The 20,013-nt window shown below is 48.5% G+C and overlaps 1 protein-coding gene across 3 annotated transcripts in view; it reads left to right on the top strand.

The window, feature by feature from the left end:
- tp53bp2a (tumor protein p53 binding protein, 2a) overlaps positions 1-20,013 on the top strand; it is a 32,541-nt gene that overhangs the window by 5,621 nt on the left and 6,907 nt on the right. For 2 of the 3 annotated variants that reach the window (XM_060073726.1, XM_060073727.1), the window contains exons 3-15: positions 4,655-4,802; positions 6,361-6,474; positions 8,031-8,101; positions 8,875-8,976; positions 11,454-11,628; positions 12,048-12,229; positions 13,138-13,302; positions 13,817-13,855; positions 15,393-15,440; positions 16,102-16,285; positions 18,824-18,946; positions 19,043-19,164; positions 19,432-19,837. In XM_060073726.1, coding sequence (XP_059929709.1) covers positions 4,655-4,802; positions 6,361-6,474; positions 8,031-8,101; positions 8,875-8,976; positions 11,454-11,628; positions 12,048-12,229; positions 13,138-13,302; positions 13,817-13,855; positions 15,393-15,440; positions 16,102-16,285; positions 18,824-18,946; positions 19,043-19,164; positions 19,432-19,837 — 1,879 coding nt within the window. The remainder of the gene's footprint in view (positions 1-4,654; positions 4,803-6,360; positions 6,475-8,030; positions 8,102-8,874; positions 8,977-11,453; positions 11,629-12,047; positions 12,230-13,137; positions 13,303-13,816; positions 13,856-15,392; positions 15,441-16,101; positions 16,286-18,823; positions 18,947-19,042; positions 19,165-19,431; positions 19,838-20,013) is intronic. The other variant, XM_060073728.1, reaches the window with a different exon arrangement.

Genomic DNA, 20,013 nt, shown 5'->3' with positions numbered 1-20,013 from the left:
TCTGAGATATGGAGGATGATGAAACCTGTCATCATCCTCCATATCTCCATATTGACTATTTAGTCATTTAGCAGACACTAAAGGGACTTCCAATTGAACAAGCATTTAATTAATGAGCAGGTAGGGTATCTTGCTCAAGGATGCCCACAGGTAGTGTGTGTGTGTGTGTGTGTGTGGTGTGTGTGGTGTGTGTGTGTGTGTGTGTGCTATGTACTGGCGCATGGCTCGCTGTGATCATTCACATTTAAATGTATTTGTTGTTGGTTGTGAGTGACACCTCCGTGTCGTGATACTTTGCCCTCTGAAGCAGAGAATACCACAGTGAAGTTTGTCCTCTGGCTGACACCGTAAGGGGAATTCAAATTTTATGGCCATGCGTTGCAGTGGAACCTTGCGCTACTCCTCCTCCACTCTGTCGCAGGTAAGAGGAAAGAGGGGGAAGCATGATTCAGCAGCATGCTCCCATTCACCAGCACTGGGGAATCTACGTGAGACAACAGCAACTACATCTTTGCCTCAATTCCTCTGAAATGAGAGCGATTTTCTCTTATGAGCTTGCAAACTCGTGTGTCAGGAGATTGTCCGTTCTCACATACTAGAAATATGTTTGGTTTATGCAGGGGAGGCGCTTTGGTAAAGCCTACACAGGATGCAGGACCTGACGCATTAAGACATTGACGTTGGGAGATGAGACAACTGATTCATCCAAAATAATGACCCATTGATATCTCCTACTTATCCTGTGGATGTTTGCCTACTTCTGGTTTAGCGCCAGTCACATACAGAATACCTAAATCGGCTGCAAACTCTTCTTCATCTTTGCATTGCATGCATTGCATGCATTTGCATACAGCGAATTATGCAGGACAGTATCTGTGGCTGTGAATTCTCTGGACAATGACCTGCTCTTATCACAAATGGCCTCAATCAGACATTGCACAGACTTGGTACCACAGGGAACTGCTTAATGTCTGGCCGAGCTGATTCGGACATTTGAGTTCTCACCGACAGCTCCTTTGGGTAAAGTCTAGAGCACGATTCAGGGGTGCCGTGCACGTGTGAAAGTGGCTTTAGTTCAGGCCTTTTGTAATGTTTTTTTCTAATTTTGCGGGTACCTGCATCAATGTGCTACGACCCGCGATTGTGTTTGTTAACATGCTTGTTTTTAATTTCTCTCCCGGTCGGGTTTCCATTGATTTGTTGGTGTGTGAATGCATTTTCCATTCAGTAAGCCAAGTGGCCGGATAGTGTAGCGGTTAGCATCATGGACTCTCAGCTTAAAGATACTAGGTTCTATCACTAAGGTCCAAAGTCTACCTGTAGTAGTTATCCTTGAGCAATATCCCCTGACCCCAGCCTGCTACTAAATGACCTTTATCTGAATTCACTGTTAGTCTCATTAAAGCATTGGCTAAGCCAAGAACACACAAGCGGTCTTAGCGGTCTAATTTTAATGCAAAAATAGAACATTTCCCCATCAGCGTTAACCAATGTGGCATGTGGAATATTGGCCGATATGTTATTTATATATTGGCACCACCTCCTTAGGGTCATAAAGTAATTAGGTAAAATACTACTATCAAAGTTTGGCCACATTACTTCCACTCGTGCTCTACACACAGGCACACGTAGAGGCAGTTTCTGTTTTCCTTCCAGCCAGTGTTTCCTTCCAGCCATTGTATTGTTTTCAGCACTATGTAAAGCAGTGGGTTTGCGTCCACAGTGGACTGAGAGGTGTGTGTGTGTATGTATGTATGCGTGTGTGTGTTTTAAGGTCAGCAGCAGATGCAGCAAAGTGCCAACTCATCTGGATGGGGGCGGGGGAGTGGCCGGTGGCTGGATCATTAAGTTTAGTGCTGAGGCCAGAATGCCTCCGCTACCATCGCTGCTGTCTCCTCCCCCTCCAGCTCCCCATCCCCCTACCACTTTTTTTGTGCTTGCTGCCGTCCTATCCTTTGCTCTTTCCATTTCTCTCTCTTCTTTCTGTCTCTCGCCATTTCTTCTTTAATTCCGACTGTCTTTCTCCATTGATTTCCTTTTCCCTTTTCTGCCTCTGTTTCTCATTAGTTCCTTCTTCCATTTGTCTCTTTCTGCTCTCTCCAACTCGGTCTGTCTCAGTTTATCTCAATCTCCTTTTAACACTCTCTTTCTATCGCATTCCTCCCTTCTCTCGCTTTCTCCAATTGACTTGGTATTCTCTTTCTCGATTTATATTCCCTCTTTCTTCTCTATGTTGCTCTCACTCTCACTCTAATACCTCTCCCAATCTCTATCTCTATCCTGCATTCCTGGGCGGCTTCCAGTGATGTCTTTTGCTGTTGTCTCACTGACCTGTTCAGTCTCCAAACTTTGTACATTTTCGTGTGTTTGGTGTGTTTTTCTTTTGAAGTATTTACTTTGCAGTCTCATCAGAGACTCGCCCATTATGTCTGGACCACAACTTGAGACCATCTCCCAACAACAATGGACACCTCTCAGTGTGGGTGGACAGGGGCGGATGGGAGGGAGGACAACGCCCCTAATTGATCGAGTTCTGCGGGACAATGTTCTCAGGGGTGGCCCTTCCGACGTGTATATATTGGGTCTTCCACTGCCGGTGGTGACGGATTAGGGGGGCGTGTTTGTGTTTACAGCCCATGTACAGTAGAGCTGCCTGATAGGATGACTCATTAGCCCATTGAGCGCCATAGATCAGATAAATCATTTACAGCCCAATGGGAGGTCGACTGCTCTTCTTGTGCCGGAAATCCGGGTGAGTCAGACCCCAGCCGTCCATCCCTTCTTTTTATTTTTTTTTTATTGCTTCCATCCGGTGGTGCGGGAAAAGTCTGTTGATAATAGCAGCCTGTTTCAGTTGCCAGGGCGACGGCGTCTCCCCTACCCACCTGCCCACTTACTTACTTACTCACCGGGTTAGAGGCCCACGTTAAGGAGGGGATTAGAAGGCACATAGCTCACACATGGGGCGCCCCACGGGGGATCTGAACCCCCGCCCCAGTCTGACTGTTGACTGTTCTACACCGGCCCCTCTGCCCCTTTTGTCAGCGTGACCTAGCTGACCTGATGTTCCCGGCAAAGCTTTGGTAGGCCAGGCCTCCGCCGCCGACACTCTCAGAATAGAAAGGTCTCGCAGGGCCGCTACATTGTATATGGTCGGGGGCTCCTCGTTACACTGGGGTGATTGTTTCGTTTAAAATTGGCCGCCAACAAATTCCTCAGTTATTGGTTTGGTTACCAATTAGTCTATTTTCCTTTTTACTATTGAGGCATTAAACAGATTTGAAACATCTTCATCTGTAACTCATAGTGAATCTTTTTGATGTCTTCAGGAGCAGGTAGGGCATATTGGGCACATTGACATTCAAACTCTAAAGCTTTTACTGGGAGTCAATAACTAATAAGGGGGCCACGCTGCCCTGTTGATTGTTTTTCTCTATTCAATTCCTTCTCTCTCTTTAATTTGAGGCCATCACAGGAGGTGTGTGGAGGCTCAATAAGATCAGCTTGACCCATGCGCCCCATGGCCTTCAAGTCATAAAATTGGCTTTTATCAAAGCCTAACCTAAGCTCTTGTGTTAAACTGATGGCCAGATTACACACCGAGCATATTCCAGCAAGCCCCTAAAAGCTTCTTAGCACACATCTGTGTATGACCCACCCGGACCGAGGGTTTTAAGCACATCATCTTTGTCTCCAATGCATCAAATGACACAGGGGGAAAAAATTGCACACTCTAGTTAATCTTTTGTTTATATTTTGGGGCTTTTGTAAGAAACATATTTCCAGTGAACCGTTTCTCTCAATGCAATGTTACTAATCTAATCTTCACTCCATCGGGCTTCTTCTACTCGCTAATCATTCATCAGCTATGGAGGAAACATTAATACGTGACAGACATACAAAACACTGCTGCAAGGAATCGGCCGACTGCGTCTCCATAGCAGGTTGGCCACCTCATACCAGTGGTCAGTCTCTGACCAGGAGAGTGTGTCCTTTGTAGATGACTGTGTGCCCCCACTCAACACGACCCTCCTCCTCTCTCTCTCTCTCTCTCTCTCTCTGTCAGCCAGACCCTCCACTCCAGCTTGTCCAGACGGCCAGCTTGTGTCTGTGTGTCTCGGCCCTTTAAGATGCCCCCCTCAGCAGGGGCATTCATTAAGCGTGTGTGTGTGTGTTTCGGGGGTTGGTTGGCTTGTGTGTGTGGGTGATGGGGGAGGTCTCACCGTGGTGACAGCGCTTGTTAGCAGTTTGCGGCCAGAGCTGGAATGCTTGTCTCAGGCTTGTGTGGTTTCTTTTTTCTGTTGATAGACGAGAATGAAGGCAGAGGTAGAGCTGGGCAATATTGACCGATTCGGGTTTCGCCCTATTGAAACTCAATATCAGTAGTTTGACGAGGTCTTCTAGTTGTTAACTGCGTAAACGGGGGATTTTTAGACACTTCATTATTTCGATCAGCCTTAACAGTTTAATCTAGCCTTTATCACTTTTATTGAAGCGCTTTCAAATCATAACTGCATGTTTATATGCAATTCCATTAATGCAATTCTTTTGTGATTCTTTGTCCTTCTTTGCCCTCTATCTCCCTCTCCTTCTCCCCCTCCCGCTCTCCTCCTCTCTCTGTCCCTCTCTCTCCCCCCACTCCTGTCTCCTTCAGGTGTTCCTGACAGTGTACCTTAGTAACAATGATCAGCATTTTACTGAGGTGCCCGTTACCCCGGAGACGCTGTGTCGAGACGTGGTGGAGCTCTGCAAGGAGCCGGGCGAGGCGGACTGTCACCTGGCGGAGATGTGGCGCGGGTCTGGTGAGTGTTGGCTTGGTCGGTCTCTTTGTCCTCTACCTCGAAAGTCACTCAGAAGAGAGGATGGGTGGTTTGTTGGTGGGTGGGGGGGATTAAGGAGGCGGTAGAAAAGTGGGAAGGAGGAGGAGGAAGGCTGTGAATCATGTCAGGTGGGTGATTATTTTTGGGGGGAGGGGTCATCGTGGGGTTGGATATAAATCAGGATTGAGAAATATCGATTATGTTTTGGAGGTATGGACACGTGGTTGTGTACACCGTGAAGGGACCCGTCGCACAGGTTTGAACTCGCTTTATTGTCGGTTCCCCTCTGCGTTGACTACGGCAAACGGTGTATGATGTCCTTGTGGTTGGGGGCTCAGCCTCGACCAGAGTCTTGCGGCGCCTTGATGCAAATTCATGGAGGAGAGTGAAGATAATTGGCGAATCCAGGGAAGTGGTCGCATCACACAATCACATCTCAAGGACCGCGGGACTTTGCTGCCCCGTCGCCATGGTAATGCCGCCATAAAGCAGTCGAGAGGAGAACGCCAATTATGGTGCGCAAGTACCTTCACTAGGAGAATATTCATGAAGCGGCCGTTATGGAGGGCCGAAGACGGCTGGAGAAGATGGACGGTTCTGCACTCTTATTCCACTCAAGTTGTGCCGCCTACGTGAATATGCTTTGCGGTGGTGTGAAAGGAGAAGTTTACTGTTTCTTCTGTCAATGGTGTGGTTTCACGTATCCGGTGCTAAATATCAACCCGGCCCTCGATAAGTCGTATACTTGGCTAACCTGTATGTGGGAAAAACAATCCGGGACAGATTTCAGTATGTTGGTATGCACGCTTTTTATACTAATTGTGTGTTACCGTTTTGTAAGGCTGATGCCTGAAGTTAGATTTGCATACAGTCCAGAAAATGTATTGTTTGTGTAATGTTGTGATCTAAAAATCTAGTTTTGAAAGAGGGTACACTTTAGTGCTGTGCTGGTAATCTTGGATGTTTTATATGATGAAACACCTTCAAATGGAGGTTGAGGAAAGAATGGATCCATGAGCTCTATGGCTTAACTTAAGGCCACGATAATTGACTTCAAGACGGCACCGCCGGGGCCCCGGGCCTCTCCTTGTCTCAGGATCAGCCGGAGACGGATGTGCTGTAAGGGAATCTTCTGTGAAACTAGGGCAGCCTGGGAGCAGGCTCGTGCAGTCTGACAGGATTTACAAAGCGTCTGAGCACCGCACTCGCTCACGTTGCTATGGTCATGCGTATCCGTCACGCGCGTGCGAGTGAGTAGCTGGCACGAGCCGTCATTTTGAGCTCGAGAATCATGTCATTAAGGAGCAGGTAGGGGTTGGACATCCTGCTCGGACATCTACAGACATGGGTGTATTGTAGCTAGACTGGGGACTTCGTGTTGGGATTGAGTTATACAAACACGCCGACCCTTTGCCCACAAACCCAAACATTGCTTCTGTGTGTGTGTGTATTGGGGGGAGCGGGAGTGTGTCCGTCCACAATGTGTTTGGGATCATGAGTAGGTCGTGTGTGTGATCTCGTGGTGGTGTTTGTTCTGCAGAGCGGCCAGTAGGGGACGGAGAGAGGATGTTGGATGTGCTCCAGCGATGGGGGCAGCACAGGGGGGAGGTGCGCTTCTTCCTCCGCCATGACCGCGCGCCGAGCAGGGAGTCAGGTGAGTGGCCGCATGCAAACACACAGACGCAGACTAACGCACACAGACCATAATATGCACATTTATAGCTATTTACATATACACACACACACAGAGACACAAACATACCTTAAAGTACAGCTATGTTGACAGAAGTGTACAGCGACAGGTGCCAACCTTTACACATTTATCTCTCGGCCATCTGGCAATCTATGAGATTGCACGAACTACTCACGCACTTCGCACACACGCAAGTGCACATTCACATACACATTGCTCATTGCTGTAGTAGCAGACATCTAGACCCAAGGACGACTCTCTGGGATTCTTAGACAAGCCCCTCCACTCTTAGCTCTGTATATGGTGTGCTGGGGGTCCCAGCTATGTCATCATAAGCCTGTTACTGTTCACTTTCCATCGAGTACACAGAAATGCTTTAGTATTTCTGTCCCGCCTGCGATCCTCTCAGACCTCACTTGCGTAACCCTGAGCCCTCTTATCCTTCTGGGCTGGAGTCTGGCAGCCGGATTAGACGGCACTTTACCGCCTTCCTGTTGTGTTGGCCCGCTCCTGTTGTTGTTTTTTGTTTTCCCACTCCGCTAGCTGAGCTAAGCTAAGCCCGCTGTGTAATACCAGGGTGGAAATTTACCTAAACTGAATTTTTCTGAGGGTACAGAAACGGAGGGTGTACAAGCAAGCCTAGGTCAGATCTTCCCTTCTGCCACTGCTGCAGTTTGTTCTTATATTCAAGATCAGCATGGTTAATGTCTTACCGTGTATCAATTGTTAATGTTAAAACCAGGCGATAGTTTTACCAACATCCCTTAGTTATGCATTCATTTTTGTGTGTGTGTGTGTGTGTGTGTGTGTGTGTGTGTGTGTGTGTGTGTGTGTGTGTGTGTGTGTGTGTGTGTGTGTGTGTGTGTGTGTGTGTGTGTGTGTGTGTGTGTGTGTGTGTGTGTGTGTGTGTGTGTGTGTGTGTGTGTGTTTTCTCCCCTGCCTATAAAAGGCTCAGTTGTTCACTTTGACCGCCCCAACACAGTCCTATGTATGTAACTGGTCAAAGGTCAACCCACACCGTTATGTAATCCTAAGTGGCTTTTGTCATAGGGCACACACAGAACTTCAGATATGGTCCAGTGGGCCCCTCCCCCAATCTCTACCATATGCTGCTTACCATACGTGTACTCGGACACGCGCTTAATTAACAGGGGTCCTTGGCTGGCCGGGGGATTGTATAGTGAAGCAAATCTTGAAGATTATACCCAGTCACAAAGCAGCACTGATCCCATCTTTGTTTCCTACAGTGCGTCTCCTAAGCTCTTTCTCGACCCCTGGCTAATAGGTGTGCGTTCGCCTCTCCTTAACACACACACACACACACCCACCCCTAGATGTGTGCGCTCACTAGTTGCGCCTAGAAGGGAAACAGGCCGCCGGGGGAATGAGGAGGCGTCCCTTGGGGGTTGTCCTAGCAGTGTGTTCGTTGTGTTCTGAGTGGACCTGGTGATTTGAGCTCGCTCAGGGGAACAATATGTCTGACTGGGCAATGTGTCGTTCTGCCCGTCGCCCTTTAGCCAGCTCACGGGGCTCGGAGCCCAAGAGGAACGGAGTGAAAGGCCCACCCGACAGGAGGATGGAGAACGGGGTGAGTTCCTATTGGCTGTTGTGTTGTGTACAGTCATTTCTCAATACTCTATACTGTATGATAATGGTTGTAACATTCCAAGATGATATCATTTAGGACCTATATGAATTGTATAGATATTAAAATACATTTACAAAGCTGCTGGGTTACTATAATTGACAAACAATGTCTCCCGTCGTGTGTGTGTGTGTGTGTGTGTGTGTGTGTGTGTGTGTGTGTGTGTGTGTGTGTGTGTGTGTGTGTGTGTGTGTGTGTGTGTGTGTGTGTGTGTGTGTGTGTGTGTGTGTGTGAACATATATATTTTTCGCTTCAAATATATTGAGTGTCTCCGTCCATCAGTATAATTACAAGGTTTCACCTTTGCACATGACAGAAGGCTGTTGAAGGATTTGTAGTCGGGAAGGAAACTAGTTTGGTCGGTTGCTGCTCGTGTCAGCAGACCAGAGTGCGATCACAGGCATCCAATATTTACTGCTCATGTTGTTTTGACTTTAGGCTTATTAAGATGATATGCATGTATATGTACTATACGTGTATGAGTGTAGCATAACTAAGCCAATCAATGTGTTGGTATGCTTTTGGCCAAAAGTCCTTCACGCAAACAGCTAGTAGTTTTGACAGTCTATGTGTCACCTTCATCCGGATGATTAATGAATTGGCCTCCAGGGCTTCCATCCGTGCTATCGCAATAACAACTCGGGACAACTTTGAGTCTGGGATGCACCTGTGTTTTGTTTTCTTTTTTTTTTTTGCTGACTTTCATGTCTGGTCAGGTGGCTGCCCCGCGGATGGACATGACCCTGGCTGAGCTGCAGGAGATGGCCGCCCGGCAACAGCAGCAGATAGAGGCCCAGCAACAACTGCTGGCTACCAAGGTACAGAGACACAGATGGCCCTTTTCCCTCAAATTAGCTCTGCTTCTTGAACCGGATGCTTAGAACCTAGGCACTGTCTAGTGAACCAGCCCGCGTTTCCACAAGTTTTGGGCAGAATCATCATTGCACCATTCACATTGGAGGTAAAGAGTTGTAGCATTCCTTTTGTTCCATCCTGTCTTTGCAACGTGTACAATAATGATACACCAACTGTCATCATGGTTCGCGCTTCAGGTTTAGGAAGACCGGCATTTTTTGGCTCCAGCTGCGAAACACTCCATTTATTTTCAGTCAAAATTTGGTGCAAGAACTGCAATGGAACCCATTCCATGTTGGTGTAAAAGGGGTAAGCGAGAGAAAGGAAGAGGATGGGAGAGTAGTCGAGAGAATGTCACGAGATGGGGAGAGAGGGATAAAAAGGGAGAGACGGGGAGAGAGATTCGATTGTTATACTTTGACACTATGACCATGTTTTTCTTTCATGCCAATAAAGCAATTGAAGTGAATTGAGAGAGAGATTGAGAGGGGAAAGGGGGGGGGGGGTGGGGGGGTGTAGAGGCTGTGAGTGAGTGAGAGATGGAGAGGGAGAGGGATGGATGGAGATGTGACTAGACAGACAAATGGGTTGATGGTGCGGAGCAAGGTTGAAAGACCCAGAGATGAAAGCACAGCCCCATCAGAGGATGTAGAGAGAGAGAGAGAGAGAGAGAGAGAGAGTGTGAGTGATTGTGGTGGGGTTGGGGGGGGGGGGGGGGCTGGAGGCAGGGGCTGGAGGCAGGGAAAGACAACAACAAAAGGTATGCAGACAGAATGGATGCACTTGAGATGAAGATGTAGTGCATGAGACGGGGCCAGGCAGTAGTAGAAACAGCCCCATGGTAGGCTTCTGTGTGTGTGTGTGTGTGTGTGTGTGTGTGTGTGTGTGTGTGTGTGTGTGTGTGTGTGTGTGTGTGTGTGTGTGTGTGTGTGTGTGTGTGTGTGTGTGTGTGTGTGTGTGTGTGTGTGTGTGTGTGTGTGTGTGTGTCCCAGGGTGGCCTCTGCCCACCATTGAACCAGACTTTCGAAGTATATGTTTTCTTCACTGGTGTGTGACTTATTTCTGAGCTCGGCTCGGTTTGATCGGTGACAAGAGAGGAAAAAATCATAACAAATTGATTTCACATATAATTATACCTTTTCTTTGTTTTATATTAATGTTTTGAGACTGCTTATTGCATTGTGATCGGTATGAAAATGAAGTATGACCTGTCTCTGTTCATCAGGAAATCTTCACTGTTTACTTACTCACGTACTGAAGGTAGATGCAGTGAAGCATAAGGTACAAGTTCAGTAGAATGTGAGGTAATGGTTGGAATAGCAGTACCTTAATCTCTCCGTCACTGTCCCCGTCTCTGTTTCTCCTGCTTCCTCTGTGCGGGCCCTGCAGTGTCATGTAGCCTCTCTAGCCGGTTTACGTGCATCGCCCCAGGCAATCGGAGCATTGTGGCCTGTGGATAGTGTAGCAAGTGCAGGAATGTGACCCTGTACAACGGCGTAAGCTAGCAGAGGTACCTGTTGAGTAAACAAGCAGACGTCCCTATTATGTCTCTTATCTTCCCACCATCGACCGAGCCAGCGCCGGATAGAGACTTGTTTTGTTCTCACCTGGGGGAAACTATCCGGTGGTCGCACCCAAACCTGGTGCTCCCAATCACCATTGATATTCATCGGCTGATATGACTCATTCAGGACATGGTTTCATCTGATTCGTCCGCAGCCTTGACCCATGTCGGCCAATGGGGGCGGCTCGCCCAGCATTTGAAGATTAGGTCACGGTAATGCGTTTTGCTGTCGTACATGTGAAGGAAGAGATGTGATTTATGGCGTACCTTGGTGGGAGGCGGTGAGACGGAGGCTGGGCTCCCCACTTTGTGGCCGCTTATTTATGTGATGAGGTGTGAACAAGAGTCCAGCATTCATGGGTTGATGTATAGAGATAGTATGTCATCAAAGAGGATGTTAAGGATTATTGGGCTGCTGATGAAGCTGAAATGTATTTCTTTAAACATGGTCCGAAATTGTTAATTTCAGTAAAGTAATCCAAACGTATAATCGAATGTGCTTGCATGGGGATCCTATCTGTGGGAGAAAGGTTCTTGGCCAGTGTTTCAGTAGGAGAACCAATTAAACACTGCAATAACATTACATCGTTTTTAGATAATGGGTCAAAGTACCATCACGTTCGGTAAATCAATAAAGTTGAGGCCAGAGTTAAGACAGTACGCCTCTGCCTCTTCGATTTAGAACACCACTCCAATATTTATGATGATACCGTGGTACAACATCAGCTTAGACGAAACGTGTTGTGGTTGGGTGTGGTTGAAGCGGCGCTTGAGCCGTACTTATGAGTCAAAGGTGGGGGAATCCCTTCGCCACACTAATCCATAGTGTAACCCGCTAAAGAACTCCCCCCCCCCCCCCCCCCACCCCCCCACCAGGAGCAGCGGCTGCACTACCTGAAGCAGCAGGAGCAGCGGCAGCAGCAGCAGGCCTCGGAGCAGGAGAAGCTCCAGCGGCTGCGGGACAACGTGGAGAACCAGGAGGGCCGCCTGAAGAAGGTGCGGGCCCTCAAGGGCCAGGTGGAGCAGAAGCGCCTCAGCAACGGCAAGCTGGGTGAGCCATTCAGATTAACACTATGGTGGCGCTCCGACGTCTGGCTTACGTTCCCTTTTCTAAATTGTATTTATTTTGTAAACATTTATTTTATTCAGGCCAAAAATAAAAAAACAAATAATAATAATAAAACCGATCTGGTTATTTAGCCTGATCGAGTCTCAATCTGAAATGTTTTCAGAAACAGTATCAGTCATCAATGAGCAGGTAGGGCTCATCTTGCTCATGCATGCCAGTTAGACACGCACATGGCGAGGTTTCATTCATTCCCTCATGCCCTTGCCTCCCTCACCTCTCCACCGTCTGCCCTCGACTCCGATACGGTTATTATATATACCTTCACGCGACAAACAAAGTAGTCCACTAGAGCTGACCCCTGGCTCACCTGCGCCCCCCCCCCCCCCCCCACCCCCCTGCAGTGGAGGAGATCGAGCAGATGAACAGCCTGTTCCAGCAGAAGCAGCGGGAGCTGGTGGTGGCCGTGTCCAAGGTGGACGAGCTCAGCCGGCAGCTGGACATGCTGAAGAACGGAAAGATGGACGCCTTCCACGACAACCAGAGCTCCGTTGCCGAGCTGGACCGCCTGTACAAGGAGCTGCAGGTGAGTGTGTGCGGGTGGGAGGGGAGGGTGTGTGTAAGTGTGTGTGCATGTTCTGGCATGGTTTCTTTTTACCCTGTGCTCACGTGTTTCGAGGAATGAAAACAAAATAAGGAACTCGCTGGCAATCCGACAACATACCTAACAGCCATGTGTTGAGTTGAAACTCATCTAGGTTCTTTGCAAGGGAAAACACATTCTCTGCATGGTTATGTTTCAATATTTGCAACAAGCCAGAGCCTGATTTCCACCAACATTTGGTGATGCAGATCAGTGGTTGACATGAGCACTGAACTGGGGGAAATTGCCATGGGATCTCAAACTGTTATGTCATTATTATGAGATTGTTTCTTGTTCTTAATGGATTCGATCCAATGTCGTATGACTTACTTTATTACCGGTAGTTGGATATCAACTTTTTACTGTACCAGATAGTACCTGTAGTTTTAATTGCAACAAAGAACATTGCATTTTTTTTATAGGCCTGCTAGTATGACGTTATGTGCAATGCGTCAATAGTATTTTAATTATTAGGGTGCAATCATATAGTAACAAACAGGTGGTCACTGATGGTGAATACAAACAAAGTCTAATAAAATGGATGGGACGGACATGACGTAATGTTTTTATGGTTGGCGTCCAATATAATAATATATTCCCTGGGTTTACCTTTTCTCCATTATACATTGACTTATTGCGCTACAAAGAAGGACATTTTAAGCTTTGGGCTTTAAATGTCATTTAGTAGCATTTTGGGGTAGGCGATAAAAAAAAAAAAAAATATTTGAGGTTGACATTAAGGTTCAAACCCAGTACTTCTCAGGCTGGAACTCAAGCACCAATACACCCTCCAGCCCCTAACCCATGTTCTAAATCCCTCCTGTTTCCCGTCCACTGTGTGTCTTGTGCAGCTGCGCAACAAACTGAACCAGGATCAGAACTCCAAGCTGCAGCATCAGAGGGACAGCCTGAACAAGCGTAACCTGGAGGTGGCTGCCATGGACAAGAGGGTCAGCGAGCTCAGAGACCGCCTGTGGAAGAAGAAGGCGGCGCTGCAGCACAAGGAGAACCTTCCGGTGAGAAGATGTCTCGCACGCACGCACGTACACAAACACACCCGCACACACGCAAACGCAAACACACAAACACTTGTCTTACAAAGATGTTAGTCACACGCCTCACGTAGAGCGTAAACACACACACAAACACACACATAGGTGTGTCTCGGAGGAAACACACACCTGTCTCACAGCGAACACGCGCACCTGCCTCACAGAGAGCACACACACCTTGCTATCACACCACAGTGATCTCAGATGACACACACACACCCGTCTCACAGAGAACGCACAAACCTGTCTCACAGAGACGTACACACCTTGCTACCACACCACATCCACCATTCACATTGAGACTCCCTCGATGTCTACCCAGGTAGTTTCTCCTTGCCGTTAAAACATACTCGCATTGCCCTGGTGTTCTATGCTCCTGCTGGACCAGGCTCAATCAGAGCTCCCCCTAGTGGCGAGAGAGAGAATAAATACTGTTTGTCTCCCTCCCTCTCCCTTTGTCTTGTTTGACCCCCGGAAGCCCCAGCACCCCAGCCATTCAGAACAGACCTCTACCCACGTAAGAGACTCCTCAGACCCCGACAGCACTCTCCTCTCTGTACCGGGGGGACCCCTCACGACTTTACCGACCAGAGATACACTCCCTTCTAACCCATCTATCCATTGTTTTCTTTATGTTTTTCCTCTCACCCCTTTTATCTTTGATTTCTCTACATCCTCACTCTGTTTGAAAAACAATTCTGGTGGAGGCCTAATGATTTTATTTATTTGTTTGACCATATGACAGAGGTGTTTTATCTTTTTTTTTCATGCCTGTTTCCCCTCAACTGCGAACAGCGAATAGTTTAGCAGTTAGAAATCAGGCGTGGAAAATAATGGGGAGGGAAGGAGGGAGGGAGGGAGAGAGATCCTATCACAGCTTGGCTCACTGTTGTTAATCCAACAGGAAACTGCTGAAATGATCTGCCTTACCCCTCACACGCTCAACTTGTCACAGAAGGACAGACGGGGATAGTTTAGTAGTGGTAAGGGTGATTGACTCCCAGCCGAAAGGTTCCTGGTTCACAGCCCAATGTTCAGTGTCCTTGAACACCCAACCTGCTCGTTCATGGGACAAAAACAAATCACTGTCACTCGCTTTGGAACAATTTCAATTCAAGTGTCATTGCTAAACAGTAAAAGCGGAGGACGGCTCAAAACAAGTAAAGAGGCCACGACCAAGCCATCGTCGCCCCCGTTAGACGGCGGATCTGCCTGTTCTCTCTCTGAACTGCCCCTCCACCCAGCCTCCATTAAGGTGGTCTGCCACAGCGCTGCACGGGGACTGCTAATTCAAAGTAAACAAACTTCTCTTTGAACCCGAGAGGGGATTAACCTCATCTTCGGCAAGTTGAATGGGAATGAGATGCATTACGTCATAACATGATAAAAAAAAGCATAAAAAAAAGATTTTATTACAACGGGTTCTTCGTCTTGTTTCCTTCTCATGACTAACAGCACAATTTGAAGTATCTTTTTTAATACCTTTTTTTATTTATTTTTTCACAGTACATGACAATTCCCAAATCTTGTTGAATGAATCAGAAATGGGAAATGTGTCAATCATTTTTCTTTTAAGGCATACATAAAGTTTGACATTAAATGTGTGTGCATGAATATGTGTGTACTGTGCATGAATATGTTGGTGTATGGTGACGAAGCACTGAATAGGCCCTCAGTCGGGAGGTGATTTACCCACACCCTGCACAGAATCACAATGAGTGGCTGTTTTTCACAAGCACACAAAGACACCCTCCACACACTCCATCCCGCCTTCTCCTGGCTTCTCCCGGCCCCACGCGGGCAGCCCCGGCCTGGCTGACATCATCCCCTCCACCCACCTCCTCCACCAACACCCCCCCTCGTCCAACCACACCAACCCAACAGAGGTTCTCTCTTCATGGGTGTCAGTATGGTGTCCTCCCCTATCATCGTCTCAGTCCCACAACAGTTTCCCCACAGCAGAGGGACAGACGGAGAGATGAGGAGCGTATTAGACCTAGACATGATGGCACTGTTGGGGTTCTTGAACTGCTTTGTGTTTTTGTTTTCTCAAGAATGGCTATCCCGTTAAAGAGAGGGCATCAAAGGACCCTCACCCCCAGGTAATTTAGTCAGCTCTTTCTCCTGCTCCTCCTGTTCTTGTTCTTCTCCTACTTTAAATATCTGCAGCATGACTCTGCAAAACCAGAGGGACGCGTTCGGCGTCCTACTCTTGGCGGGAAGAGTGCAAATCAAGTGCATCCTGTTTTTATAACGGGCCTGTGAGCTCCTCTTAATGCTCCTGGCTGTGTAGGTTTTAGCAAAGCCACTTTTCAATACTCTGTAGGGAAATGAAGATTGCACGATATTTGGATTGTACGTTAAAAAAGAGGCGCCAAGCGACGGCCCTTGTTTGGTTTGCAATTTAAAATGTGGTTATTAAATTCCTGACGTCTAGGATTATTTTTTTGCTAGGTACAAAAAAAGAAGGAAATAATATTTGGAATGTACTTTTGGTTCCGTCTGACTTCCCTGAAAAGGGTTCACTGTGTAATGGTTGATCTGGTGTCCTAGCATTCAAGGAAATGGTTTTCCTTGAATAAAAAAAAAAAGGTATTACTTTAAATGGAAAAGCCTCTATTTTCCATGTTGCCTGGCTCTTTCTAACCCATGCTGCTTCTCTATTTCCCCTCTCCCGATCTTTTCTATCTCTCTCTCTCCCCCCTCTCCTTATCTCCCCCTCTCCCCATCGTCCTCTCTTCCTCTCCCCCTCCCTCCCTCCAGCTGCCCTCCGAGGGTCCCGGGGCGCAGCAGTCGGGCCCGTCCCGTGTGGCCGCGGTGGGCCCCTACATCCAGTCCTCCACGGTCCCCCGGGGGCCCGTCAGACACGAGCTCCTGGTGAAGCCCGCCTACCCGGACGGCACCGCCACGCTGCCGGCCCCAGACCCCCAGGGAAAGGCGGGCACCGGTAATTAGTGACACACACACACACACACACACACACACACACACACACACACACACACACACACACACACACACACACACACACACACACACACACACACACACACACACACACACACACACACACACCCCATCTGTAACTTCTGGTCAGGGTGACTGAAGCCAAAGTCAAAATGGACGTGCTAGTCAGGTCCGTCTATAGGGATAGCCCCTTCATTTCAGTTTACGGTCTCAAAGGGATTTACAGCGCCACATAATGTGCCACCCCCTATATAACCGTAAGCCCTTGGATTTAGATGGACGGCTTAAGAAGGAGCACAGAAGAGGGACCCCTCCTTCCAGGGAGGGTTAGGGATTCGATAAGTGCTGAATGAGCAGATATATATTGGTAGAGTAACACAAAGCAGAAGTTGGTACGATTAAGAGCTACACCCTGTAGTACTCTGTGTACTAATTACTGAAATGAATGTATTCTTAATTTGTAAATTTTAAATGGCCCCATGTGGGTATCCCCCTCTGGTCGTTAAATATATTTTTGACCGGTGCAACCATGTTTTTTTTGCCTGGAATCGTAAGTGACTATTCAGTTTGTTTTGTTGGTCTTGAACAAAGTCTTGAAAAGAATATGACCGGAGTGTGCTGTCCGTCATTAGGAGCAGAGGATTCTGGGATGCCGTGTGGTTGTGATGTTACACTGAGTTCAGAAGGTAGTCGGTTATGTCCCCTTTCTGTCTTGGCTGCTGCTCTGTTGCAGTGAATACTGGCCCTGGAACATCTGTGATCACTGTTCTGATCTGTTCCATGTGCACTCTGGTTTGCAGTGTGTGTCTGTTGTTCTCTTTCACTCTCAGGATGCCCCCTCGATTAGGAAACAAATGTGTAGCATTTCTTTCTCGGCCTGTTGTTTCCCTATGCTGCCACAAGGTGGAGGTGGAATGCAGATTACTTGTAGCTGGTTGAACCAAAGAACATTTGAGAAGTGTTGTAGGATAGGTCAAGAAAAATGAAAAAAATGTGTTCTCTTTCGGCTGGCCTGGTATCTATTTTTATGGCTACAATTAATTGCTATAGCAAAGTTGAAAAATTAAAATAAACAAAAGACCATGGACGACTCCCCTGTACATGGGGGTGTGTATTGGTGTGTGGCTGCAGGGACATCTCTTATTCAGAGATGCCGGAGCACTTCCCCCACAGCCCTCTTCCAAAATGTACCCCCACGCCCCTCCCGGTGGGTGCCGTGCCAACGGAGCACCGGCTTTATTAAAAATGAATGACACCAGTTATTCCTAACGAAAAACAACGGCTATGGGACCTCCCCACTCTGTCTTGTCCTCTTTCTCTCTCGTCCTCTTCCTCTCTCTTTCCATCTCCTTTGCAGTCTCTCTATCTCTGTTTGTATCTCTCAAACCTCTCTTCCTTCCGAAGAAGGGAGGGGGTTTCTTGGTCTGCTGTGATGGTGCATGCTATCTCCCTTTGCAGGGTGAACTGTTACGCAGTTTGGGTGGGAGGGATGAAGACCGAGGATTGGTTGAGGACTTGGTGTGGTGTGGGCGGGGTTGTGGTGCGGGGGAAGGCAGTGTGGGCAGGCGGAGTCTCGCCACCGGTTCATTCCCATCCCCAGCACCTGTCCTAGGGGGCGGGGGCCACTGGATCGAGCATCAGGACCCGAGGCGCTGGGCTCCACGTGTGGATCCTTAAGGGGGGTGGGAGGGGGGGGGGGGGAGAGAGATACACCCGCCACCACACCCAAGCTGCGTTATGCCTCGATCCGGCCTGCAACATGTCCCTAGAGAAGAGTGAGGGGACTCGGCCGTTGGACTCGTATTTATCTTTTTACTGTTGTTTCTTGTCTCTTATTTGCGTGGTTGTCCCATCTAGAAGCCATGTTCTTGCTTAAGCCTCTGAAAGAACTCCGCGCCAAGAGAAAAGGTACTGCTGAACTGTGTGACGCGTCGTCTTCTTCGTGTGGATTATTTCTTGTTTTGCGTGCGTGTGACTCTTTTAAAATAGTTTTTCTTTGTTGTTTTCTTTGCGCCATTCGAACACCATTCGAAAGATAGGATGCGGGTTTAGACCCTTTATCGACTATTGTATCCTGTTCTTCTGTTTGATTTGCACTTGCTGTGCTGTGGATTGTTTCCAGTTTGTTCCGCTCGGTTCTCAACGCACGTCTGTGTGTTTCTAATTGGGTCATCGGAAACAAATGGACGCTCTGGGGGAGTCCGACTGTCCCACACCGTCTTGTTTCCACTTTGATTTCCTTATTATTTTGTCGTGTGCGTGTGAGTCAGAAGACTGAGAGCATATTTAGAGAGCTCCCGACAGCTGTTCAGAACAATGAATGGCTATGACAGCAAAACAAATAGACGGGCCTTAAATACAGTCTCTGTCTATCTGATCCTGTGTGATGCCATGGAAGTGTCCCGATGAAGACTGATCTAGGTCCCATGTCGGGTTTTACTTGCCGTTGTGTGACCTGATTTCCCTGATCCAGTCCTTTTTTAAATGCGCTTATGTCGTTCCCTCTCTGTACCCCTAGGCCCGCAGTCTGCCAAGCTGGCAGAATGGGGCCCTTCGGGGCCCGAGTCAAACACCAACGGTCACGGGCAGTCCGCCACGCTGCCACGGATGCCCTCTCACGCATCACCCATCGCAGAGCCAGGTAACACACGCACACACACACACACGCACATGCACACTTTCACTTCATGGTTTATAAATGTGACCTTGATGGCTCATGTGTGTGTTTGTGTCCCAGATGATCCAGAGCAGAAGAGGGACAGGAAGGTGCGTCCCTTCTCAATGTTCGAGGCCACGGAACAGCCCTCAACCGGCCTGCGCAAGAACCAGAGTAGTGACGACCTGGTCCGAGACGCCCAGGTGAGAGGAACTACTGCTGTCTTAATGTGATCTTCATTTCATTGAAAGTTATTGTCTTCATTTATTTCGTTTTAGAAAACTGTAGTTGGTGACTTCTGCGATATCTTTGGACCCTAGGAAGTCCAGCTGACCACAGAACTTCCCCCTTCTCCGCTAATAAACCAATAATCTCGTATATGATCTTAAATCTGTCCCCGTCATCCAAAAGTGTACGAGTCCCAGCATCACAGCTCTCCCTGTCCGTCTGGTGCTTCCCCCCTCCCCCAGGCCGCCAAACACCCGGTCAAGGTGCCCCCGCCCGTGCCCACCAAACCCAAGGGCCCGAACGGAGCCCCGTACTGCAAGCCGGGCCTCAACACGGGCACCTTCCCCAAGGCCAAGCCCCCCTCGTCCGGCCAGCAGCAGCAGCAGCCCCAGGCCCCTGCCCCGGGACGGCTCCCCCTCCCCGCCAACCAGAGTCAGACGCTGCCGCTGCCCTCCAAGCAGGACGCGCCGCCGGCCGCCACCGTGAGGCCCTTCACCCCCGAGCTGCCCAACTCCAAGCCCCAGACCCTGGCCGCCAGCTCCATCTACTCCATGTACACCCAGCAGCCCGGCTCGGCCAAGCCCTTCCAGCCCAGCGTGCAGGGGGCCCTCACCAGGGCGCAGTCCCGGGGCAACGGCTTCGTCAGCGGTGAGCCCCGTCCTGGTTCTCTGTGTCCTCCGGGGGTTAGTGGTAGCGCTCAGGAGGTCGAACCGTCACCAAACCGTTCCGATCCACAATTAATGAAATGTAAATGATTCAAATTACTATCATGTATACATTTTCCATGATGGTGAAAAAAATCGTTTGGAAATGGGATATCCTCT

Source organism: Gadus macrocephalus, chromosome 15 (assembly GCF_031168955.1).
Source record: "Gadus macrocephalus chromosome 15, ASM3116895v1".
NCBI lineage: Eukaryota > Metazoa > Chordata > Actinopteri > Gadiformes > Gadidae > Gadus > Gadus macrocephalus.
Note: the sequence above shows the minus strand (reverse complement) of the source record. Positions and strands in the feature narration are given on the sequence as shown.